This window comes from Arachis stenosperma, chromosome 9, assembly GCF_014773155.1.
Source record: "Arachis stenosperma cultivar V10309 chromosome 9, arast.V10309.gnm1.PFL2, whole genome shotgun sequence".
In the NCBI taxonomy this organism is placed as follows: Eukaryota; Viridiplantae; Streptophyta; class Magnoliopsida; order Fabales; family Fabaceae; genus Arachis; species Arachis stenosperma.
Window position 1 is genome coordinate 11812936 of NC_080385.1, and position 11114 is coordinate 11824049.

The following is an 11114-nucleotide window of genomic DNA, read 5'->3' on the forward strand; positions in this document are numbered from 1 at the left end:
CGGCGTTGGAAAGTAGACATCCTGGGTTTTCCAGCAATATATGATAGTCCATACTTTGCCCAAGATTTGATGGCCCAAACCGGTGTTCAAAGTCACCTACAGAAATCCCAGCGTTAAACGCCGGAACTGGCACCTAAATGGGAGTTAAACGCCCAAACTGGCACCAAAATGGGAGTTAAACGCCAAGAAGAGTCTCTACACGAAAAATGCTTCATTGCTCAGCCCAAGCACACACCAAGTGGGCCCGGAAGTGGATTTTTATGTCATTTACTCACCTTTGTACACCTTAGGCTACTAGTTTTCTATATATAGAACCTTTTACTATTGTATTTTCATCTTTTGGACATCTAGTTCTTAGATCAGATCTTGGTTCTTCTGGTTCCCTCTCTGGGGCCGAAACCAATGATCACTCTTGTTCTTATGTATTTTCAACGGTGGAGTTTCTACACACCATAGATTAAGGTGTGGAGCTCTGCTGTACCTCGAGTATTAATGCAATTACTATTGTTCTTCTATTCAATTCCGCTTGTTCTTTGTCCAAGATATCACTTGTTCTTCAACATGATGAAGGTGATGATTGACGCCCATCACCATTCTCAACTATGAACAAAGTGACTGACAACCACTCTTGTTCTACACGCATCTGAGGCTTAGTGAATATCTCTTGGATTCTTTAATCGGAATCTTCGTGGTATAGGCAGGACCTGATGGCGGCATTCAAGAGAATCCGGAAGGTCTAAACCTTGTCTGTGGTATTCTGAGTAGGATTCAATGATTGAATGACTGTGACGTGCTTCAAACCTGTAACCTACTGGGCGTTAGTGACAGACGCAAAAGAGGGATTCTATTCCGGTAGGGGAGGGAACCAAACCGGTGATTGGCAGTACTGTGACAGAGTGCGTGCATTAGCTTTCACTGCGAGGATGGGAGGTAGCTGCTGACAACAGTGAAACCCTACACGAGCTTGCCATGGAAAGGAGTAAGAAAGATTGGATGAAGACAGTAGGAAAGCAGAGAGACGGAAGGGAAGGCATCTTCATATGCTTGTCTGAAGCTCTTACACCAATGATATACATAAGTATCTTTATCCTTATCTTTTATGTTATTTTCGTTTATTACCTATACCCATTTGAGTCTGCCTGACTGAGATTTACAAGGTGACCATAGCTTGCTTCATACCAACAATCTCCGTGGGATCGACCCTTACTCACGTAAGGTATTACTTGGACGACCCAGTGCACTTGCTGGTTAGTTGTGTGAAGTTGTAGTGATCACAATTTCGCGCACCAGGGTGTGTGGTTAGAGGAAATACAAATATATTCCTAGGAATTTTGAGATGGAAATGTCTTATTCCCATGTTTGGTTCAAGATTTAAAAAATTGTTTTTGGGTATGTTTTATTCCAAGGAATTAAATTATCACCAATTTAATTCCCATCTCTCCCCTGGTTATCTTTAATTCTAGTGGGAATGGAATGTAAATAATGAAACAAAAAGTCTAAATTACCCCTATTATTTAATATTATTTTTCACCTTCTTCTTCATTTTTCTCTGAAAGAACAAAAATCCTAGCAGAGCGTTTTTCCCTCCCAAATCAGTTAGTTTCACCAACACCACCGCTACCAGAGTCAGCACCGGCGCCGCCGTTACTCTAAACAGAAGATTTGTCTCTTTCTCTTCTCCGATTCATGTTCGCACTATTTCTCCCTATGAATTTTCTTCCAATCTCACGTTGAGGTTTGAGTTTTTCCCCAAATCAGTGGAGGCTTCACCAACGCCACCGCCATTGGAGCTACGCCGGTGCCAACGTTACCCTAAATAGAAGACTGGTCTCCTTCTCTTCTTCGAGTTCATGTTTGCATTGCTTCTCTCTGCAAATTCTTTTTGAATCTCTCATTAAGGTTTGGGTTTTTTGTGCTTTCTACATCACATTACACTAACTTTCTACAATAGACTGCTAATTTGATTAGTTAATTTTTTATTTTGCTTGATTTCTTATATGCTCTGTGATTATGTTGCATACAAACAACGTGTTTGATGATTTGCCTCAATAAAGAGTTTAAGCTTGTGACATATTTTTACATGCTTAATTTGACTTGAATCTGACAAAAATATATTCTTACATGCTTAATTTGCCTCAATAAAGAGTTTAAGTTTATGGTTTCTTTTTTTGAATCTGACAACAACATATTTTTATATGCTTAATTTGGCTTGAATGACTGCTCAATCTTCCTCATCTCCCCTTTGTTTGCTGCTCTGCTGCCTCCTCTGTTTAAGGCTTCACTTCTTTTCTCATTTAGAATCTTTTTATATAACTTGCAAAGCATTTAATTTCATTTATTATCTTATTGCATATTAAGGATCTTGTTCGGTTTTATGTTGGTTGAAATGAAGTAGTTGTAGTTTAGAAACTTTTGATATTAGCATAATAGTAGTAGTAATAAAGTTCCTAATTGCTATTTCATTTTTATTTATGCCTGAAATCAATCTCTTTAAAAATATGCTAATTTTTGTTCCGTTTCTCTACCTTCTTTTATTATTATCTTTAATTCTCTGCCAATCTGTTGTTGAAATGCAATACAACAACAAATTTAGATTTTAAGAACATTGAAGAAATTTTTTTATGAATTCTCAGTTTTTCATTTTAAGTCTAAATTTAAACCTGGCATATTAGAGTACAATTATTATTCAAAGAGTAGAAATTATTCTTATTTATTAATTTGATTGTTAAAAAACTAAAACAATTCCTACATTGCATACTCCTTTAGCTTGATTTTGTTCATATTAAGATGTTTAATCTTGCATTTTTTTTTGTTCGAATTATTCCTTTTCATATTGATATATAGATTACGGTTCAATTAGATTATGGAATTATTATTGATTCATGCTTTCTTGATTATGACAAGTTCCAACTAGTTTTTCTGACATACATTGGTTTGGCCCTATTTTTGTACTTGTTATAAGAACAAAAAGTATTAAAAGTATATAGTGTACCTGTTAGAATCCTGTAAGCTGTTCTCCAAAATTGAAAGGGGAGCTATTGTTGTTGTTAGTTTTAATATGATGTGTCACTAATTTATCACTTACATTTGACTCTATTAGTTGTATATAACCTGTGTTTGGCTCAATATAAAGCCAAGATTACCCTCCAAGACATGGTCCCTTTCAGTCTTGTCATCTATGACTTGCTCTATTTCCTCCATCTGGTGATGGAGTTTCATTATCCTTCTTTTTTTCTCTAAGTAATTTTCAAAGCACCTCTTCATATGGTATCTACTCTGCCTCAATGCATCCAACATGTTCTCCGTTATGGAATTCGTGCGCTTCAACTTCGGTGTCGAAGAAGAAGAAGCAGCCATTTCTGAGAAAGTTCCTAATCACAAAACAATAGCTCGTCTTCAGGTTCGTGTCAGCTCTTTGTTATTTGCTTTTCATTTATCACTAAAATTCTGCTTGTTGACTATTTGGTATTTATGTTAAACAAAGTAGAGGGTAGATTCGAGATTCACATGTACATAACTGATAAAGAAGAAAAAGAAAATGGGGGCAGGAAAAAAAATTTACATGTGACAAAAAGAGAGGAACTTAAGAAATAATTAAATCATTGAGAAGAGAGTTGAAGGAGAAGGGTGTGTGAATTGAAAATAAATTTTATGACTACGATTTAATTTATTTTTATGTTATTAATATGGTTAATTGTTTAAATTTATTCAAGCTGCATGTTTCTTCAACACACGTTATTTGACAAATTGATTTCACATCTTTGAAACCAAATTCAGTTGGCAGATGCAAAGGATGTATTGGAAGGCATTCAAGATGTAAAAGGTGTTAGTTTTCCTATATTAACTCCAAACTTCAAAGTAAGATATATATGCTTTAAAAATTATTATTTCCATCATAATAAATTATATAATCAACCATTTGACTGGTTTGAACTCTGCGGTTTGAATTCTGTTTATTTTTTTTGCTGAACTATATGATTTGAATTCTGTTAATTTTATTTCTCAAATAAATTGTTGCTTTAACTTGGTGGTGCTTTTCTCCATATATATGTATGTTCGATTGATTGTTTTTTAGTATATCATTCATGATGGAGGAGATGTTCTGGTCTATGAGTGACATCAGACTATCAGATATAGAAGTGGATCCACCACCAATTTTCAGTCAAAGGTCTAATTTTCAATTCTTGCTGCAACACATTGAAAGCAATTCTCAGTAACCTAGCAAAACTTTAGTGTTCATACATAGTTATACTTTCTTATTTCTATTGATTTGATTTAAATTTGGTGTGAGGAGTGTAAATTGAGTGAAGAGGTGAGAGATTGTAATTATTTTTTTTGTATCTATTCCTTTTCATTTGTTTTCTAGAAGTTTCTTATTTTTTATTCTTTTATGGCTTCTTTTCAAGAAGGAATACCACAGTGAAATTTGATATTGCTGTACAGTATAAATTTTAAAAGGAATAAAATGAAGGAAAGCTTGATTTTTGTTATGTATATTTGATTTGATATTGTTTTTAATACATGTGTTTAGAAAGGTAGAGATTGTTTTGTATAAGTTCAATTATGAATTATGAGACAAATTATGGATTACGTAATTTTTTTAAATTTAGATAAGTATTTGTGCTAATTTTAGTTGTAATATTTGTTATTAGGGATATTTTAGTAAATTTAATTATGATCATGTTAATTTTAATTAAAGATATTTGTTATTAAGGGTATTTTAGTAAATAAAAAAAATTAGAATTGATAATAATTTTAATTAAACATATTTGTTATTAGGGGTATTTTAATAAATTTAATTGTGATAATGTTAATTTTAATTATAGATATTTGTTATTAGAAATATTTTAATTGTGATAATATTTTAGTAAATTTATTATTAGAGGTATATTTTATAAATTTAAAAGAAAAATAATAATATTCGATTAGTTTTATATTTAATTTTTTAAAAAAAATTAAAAAAATTCAATATTAAGAGTATTTTTGAAAATAAAAATAAATATTTTTATCTAAAAATAATTATATTGAATTTATCTTGAAATATATTTATGTGTAAATTTTGTTATGTATTTATTAAGTTTAGTCATGAACCTTTTAATTTGAATAAGGATAATTTTGACATATTAAATATATTAAATATTAGAGATATTTTAGTAAATTTAAAAAAAATAGAGTCAATAATAATAAATATTTAGTTAAAATTATTATTGATTCTAATTTTTTTTAATTTACTAAAATAATTTGTTATTAGGGGTATTTTAATAAATAAAAAAACTAGAATCAATAATAATTTTAACTAAAGATATTTATTATTAGGGGTATTTTAATATATTTAAAAAATTTTAGAATTAATAATAATTTTAACTAAAGATATTTGTTATTAGGGGTATTTTAGTAAATTTAAAAAAAATTAGAGTCAATAATAACTAAATATTTATTATTATGGGTATTTTAATAAATTTATTATTAGAAATATTTTGTAAATTAAAAAAAATCAATGTAAAAATATAATATTTAATTAGGTTTATATTTAATTTTTAGTTATTAATATTTTAATTTAAATGATTAATGATAATTTTGACATATTACATAATATGACCAAGATATTTAAATTTAACCAAACAAAAATTTAGTCATTCTTAGAATTATTACATAATATTTTAATACATCAAGTTTTATAAACAAATATGAAAATCTTATATTCCAAGTAATTTCATTCCTATACATTATATTCCTAAAAATGATATTTTTAGGAATAAAATTTAATCTTTAAACCATACCCATCCTAATAGTAATCAAATTAGATAAAATTTGTCTTTTTGGAATATCCGATAAAAAAAATTAGATAAAATCCTACTTGTTCACGCTCCCCACCTTCTGAATTTGCCACCACCGTTCTAAACCACTCTGCTAGGGATAGCAATACCATCCGAATCCGCAGGTACCCACCCCTCTCCTACCTACTCAGAGCGGGTAATTATCCATCCCGCACCGGGGCGGGTTCTTAGAAGAGGCGGCAGGGATGAATCCAGAAAGTTTAGTATGGAGGGGCCGAATTTTAGATAATTTTTTTTTTCATTCCATAAAAATAATTAACATATAGTTATTAGAGTTAACTTTTCAAAAAATTTATAAAAATATATATATAATTTTAATTTTTTTATAATGTTATTTTTAATATGATAGTTATATAAAAAAATATAACAATATCAATAGTACATTATAAAATTATAAAGTATCAATAATTTATAGCGTGTTTAGTTAAAAATGATCACATATATTATTAATTAAAATTAATTCTTTTAAAAAATTTTAAAATTTTGAAAATAAATGATAAATTATTAATTATTTAAAAGATACAGTACTTTTATAGAATACAAGATATAAAATATTTTTATAAAAGTTTTCTTTCAACAACGTAAATTTAAAAGAAAAATAAGTATTTTTTATAAGAAAAGAATATCTAAAGTACATAATATGATTATCAAAATATAACTATGTAAATTATTATTAATATAATAATATAAATTTTAAATATGTTAATATAAAATAAACAAATATTTTTTTAAATAAATATAGAGATTATTATATAAAAATAATTTGAAAGTTACAAAGACTTGAGGATATGATATTAAATTAATTAAGTGAAAAATATTAGTGAATTAAACAATTAAGACATAAACCTATCACATAATAAAAAATAATACATATAAAAATACTAAATTATACAATATTCTTTATTTTTTAAATACATATCTCATATATAAATATAGTTTTTAAAAATTTTTGGGGCCGAGGCTACTACTCGCCCCCCTTTAGGTCCGTCCCTGAGGGGCGGGGCGGGACGGGGTTGAGTTTAGGTAATACCCGCCCCTACCCGCCCCGTTATATATATAATATATATAATTTTAATATATAATATGTATAATATACGTAAAACAATTAGTAAATGATTAATAATATTGTATTATATTTAAATTTTACTTTAATTTATATTATGTATGTGATGATGGTTATATAAATTTTGAAATTTAATTTTATTTATTGGATTTTAATAATTATAGGGACGGGTAAGAGCGGGCAGGTATCCGCAAGAATGGATTAAAGTTCAACGTTTTACTACTCGCAGATAAAAGCGAAACAAGTTCTATACGAATTATTGTATGACCGGACGGAGTCGAATAGAGTAAAAACCCGCCCCTACCCACCCGTTGCCACCCATACACTCCGCTTCACTCCACCAAGCCCAACAAGTCCTCTCCCTTAACCCTCAGCTTCTAGAAACTTTTCTTCAACAAGAACAAGAAGCACAAATCTACCCAACTTCTACTTCTTCGTCTTCATTCTCTGTTAATCTACACACTAGAGATTCACTCTTCAATGCCAAGCACAAAGACTACAAGTCCCTTGTCTTGGCCCGACTCGCCCGCGACTCAGCCCGAGTCGACGCGCTCAACCTCAAGCTCCACTTTGCCCTCAACAACATCTCCAAATCGGACCTTCACCCCACCCAAACAGAACTCCTACCCGAAGACCTATCCACTCCGGTGGCCTCCGGCACCAGCATGGGCTCCGGCGAGTACTTCACGCGTGTCGGCGTGGGCCAACCCTCAAAGCCTTTCTACATGGCACTCGACACTGGAAGCGACGTTAACTGGCTTCAGTGCAAACCCTGTTCTGACTGCTACCAACAATCCGACCCGGTTTTCGACCCGACATTATCATCTTCTTACAGCCCACTAACTTGCCAGGCCCAGCAGTGTCAGGCCTTGGACGTATCGGCTTGTCGCAACGGCAGGTGCTTATACCAAGTGAGTGGGTTTGAACAATCTTTTGGAATCAATTTAATTATTTACTCAATCGTAATAACAATCTTATTAATAGTTATAGAGAAAATCCAAGTCGTCTTGGTGTAGGGCCGTAAAGATTACAATTCTATTTGTGTTTGTCCTACATGGGAATTAAAATTTGAGGCAAAAATTGTAGGAAAGGCAGAAAAGAACAACAAAATAAGAATTCAAAATGACGTGTCAGCATATTAACAATTCAAATAAAATTCAGTGTGCACCATACCTTTTGTGCACCAAACCTCCATCACCCACAAAAAAAAATCAGTTTGGTAACGACAAAAACGAAAACATTGTAGTGTTTTCAGTTTTCACACCGCATTTGAGGATCTTGAACTAGAACAAAAACCAAACCCTGCTACTGTTAATTAGGTGTCAACCACACATAGAGCACCCAAATGGAAGCTGCATTAAGCAGTCCACTTGCTCTTTCACCCAACCATGTTTTCAATGCATCTAATCCCGGTACCACTCCTTCCGTTATTGTTGTTTTTGGCATATTGTTTGTGTTTACAACATTTTTGAGTTCTTAGCTGACTATATTATTTGTTCTTACTTCTGGGATCAATCTTAATTATGATCAAGTAAGAGGGTTTATATGTTAATTTTTGCAATAACAGGAGATAGAAATTATGGGTTCAGATATAGCCGAAGTCGGAGTGTTGTAATAATGAGTGCGGCAGGGGCAGTAATAGGGAAAGGTGGCGGGGTGTTGGATAGACCAACCATAGAGACAACTTCGCCTTCTCGTCAATCTGAGTTTGATTTGAGGTAACAATAACTTAGCAAGTAATAACCTTCTCTTGATCACTTATGCTTCCTTTTATTAGAATTGCAATACCTCCTGTTATCAGCTTAGTCTTTTGGGACGAGTGGTTTTAGTAAAATAGTATCAAGAGTTTTTATCACCTAAAGATTTAGATTTGGATCCTTATTATTTAGAATAAAAGAATTTCAACATAAGAAAGAGGATAAAAGTCTATGCAAAATCCACACACAAACTCCAAAAAACCTCTTGTGTAAAGAAACGTTGTTAGAGAGATATATAGCCATTCATGGTTTTTCTCTTTTTGGCTTAAATTTTTAGGACAAGTGGTTTCATCGTAGTATTGGTATTGCTTGACTACTCTCATCTTTAGAATTCAAAGGACTTAACATTTGGTCCATTGTTATGAGAAACTATAAGAAAAAGTTGTATCCTCACTGACGGCTATAATTTTCGGTACTGTCAAGGAACTTTGACCCCATTTCTAGTTCATACAAATATAGAACTAATTTACTTGTTAACACGACTTTCATAGTTTGGAATTCCATATACCATAGAAGAGGGGTATTCTTTTGCCCCCATTGTTTTGCTACAATTGCGATAATAAGGTTTGAACTTATGACTTCATGCATATTATCGGGGCAGCTATTTGTGTTACACACTGTTGTATAATTCCTTTCCTGATCCAATTTCTTTATGTTCCTCCAGCTTTCAATCTTGTTTTCATTTGATGTTTTGAGGCCAGGCTAAAGGAATGCAAACTGTGATTTTGCTTTTATATTTGAATTTGATTTTTGTGTCTTCATTTTACTTTTGTAATAGACCATTTGAATGATGAAACTTAGGTACTTACTACAACTATTGTTCAGAGTTTAGGCCTTGATCAGTTCCTTAGATTTACTGAAGGATGTGTTGCAATTAAAAGTAGGGCCTAGTTGAAGTTTAGTTTCAAACCTGTGTTTGTTTACTTGAACAACTCTAATGAAGCCAATACATATATTAAACAACTTTAATTTCTGGTCTTATGTAAATGGCATAACTTTGATTGCTGGTCTAATGTAAATAGGATATTGATAGGAGTAATGATATAGCATCATAAAAGTCGTCCTAAACGTCCTCCTAAATTCTAAATGAAATAGGTCTTCTCACTGTTTTAAAATCCTAGAAAACAATCGATTGTTCATTTAGTCGTCTAAGAGGATAAATAAATTTTTTTTCCAATGGTAATAATGGTGGTGTGTATGAGTAAAGAATCCGTTGAAAGCCTTTTGTTCTTGTCTAGAACAAATACTCACTCTGGTTTCTGTCTATTTTTGCGAAGGACCACACCATCTCTAACAAAAAATAAATGACCAGTATGTCTTAAAAATTAAATGGTTAGGAGCTGCGTTGTCATTTATCTTTTGTTAGAGATCGTGTGGTCTTTCTTGAAAATAGATAGAGTTGGGTTGGACATTTACTCTTTTATCTGTCTAATTAAGTCTTTTTATGACATAGATTATGCCTTCATTCTTTTCTGTTTTCTGTCAAACCTTTTTTAAGAGGTTTTCTATCTTTGTTTCTGAGAACTGAGAAGAGTAAAGGCATATAATTTCAAATCCAAAAATAGAAACTCGAATGAATGACACATGTTCTCTACCAGAAAATCGCGAAAAACATCCCCACCTTACAGAGTTTTGCTGCACAATGACAACTACAACAAGCGTGAATACGTCGTGCAAGTTCTGATGAAGGTGATACCCGGAATGACATTAGACAATGCAGTTAACATCATGCAGGAAGCGCATTATAACGGCATGGCGGTGGTGATCGTGTGTGCTCAAGTGGATGCTGAAGACCACTGCATGCAATTAAGAGGAAATGGGCTCCTAAGTTCAATTGAACCAGCAGATGGTGGTTGCTGATTAGATTACCATTTATAAATTGGATAATATAGTTTCATTGTTATAGTGTCCATAATGTCCACATTTCCAGTTATTAAGGAATAGTTGTATAGAAAATTAGTGAGACTAAGCAAGAAAGGGATAGTATTAGATACTGTTGTACTTGTTATGCAGGACATACACTGCTTCCATCCATATATGGAAGCATTATTTGTATTAAATGGCCGTATATATATAACATAATTCTGCTACCATTTCATTGTTTTGCCTCCCTTGAAATTCACCTATGAATTGAAAATGTAAGCATAGTAATTTGAAGGCCTATGTTCATTAATTTATGCAAAGCTCATGATCTACTGAAATAGTCCAGAAAAAAAAAAAAGAAAAGAATTACATTAATTCCACCAGAAATTATATCTCTGGCATGCTGCTATTACATATTTTCACCATCTTTATCTTAATCCTTTTTTCATTTGGTGGTGGTATGTACTAGGTGTGAGGTACTAATGAATATTCCAAAACTATTTGACGATAAAAATTTTGAGTGAAATTCTAACTATAAAAGTGTATTGAGTAGTTTTGTCAAATTAACCAAAATATTTAATGAGTATCAAATTA

General features: G+C 31.9%; 1 protein-coding gene across 1 annotated transcript; it reads left to right on the plus strand.

Moving 5' to 3' along the window:
- Positions 1 to 8066: 8066 nt before the first annotated feature.
- Positions 8067 to 10794, plus strand: LOC130947937 (ATP-dependent Clp protease adapter protein CLPS1, chloroplastic-like). The gene is made up of 3 exons (XM_057876649.1): positions 8067 to 8312; positions 8468 to 8618; positions 10256 to 10794. The coding sequence occupies exons 1-3, from the start codon at positions 8246 to 8248 to the stop codon at positions 10515 to 10517; spliced, it is 480 nt and encodes a 159-aa protein (XP_057732632.1). The 5' UTR covers positions 8067 to 8245; the 3' UTR covers positions 10518 to 10794.
- The last annotated feature ends 320 nt before the right edge of the window (positions 10795 to 11114 follow it).

Excerpts from the sequence above, each read along its gene's own strand:
- LOC130947937 (XM_057876649.1), top strand. The coding sequence starts at position 8,246 with ATGGAAGCTGCATTAAGCAGTCCACTTGCTCTTTCACCCAACCATGTT. Across the intron at positions 8,313-8,467 it reads TTTCAATGCATCTAATCCCG|GAGATAGAAATTATGGGTTC; the intron begins GTACCACTCCTT and ends TTGCAATAACAG. Across the intron at positions 8,619-10,255 it reads CAATCTGAGTTTGATTTGAG|AAAATCGCGAAAAACATCCC; the intron begins GTAACAATAACT and ends GTTCTCTACCAG.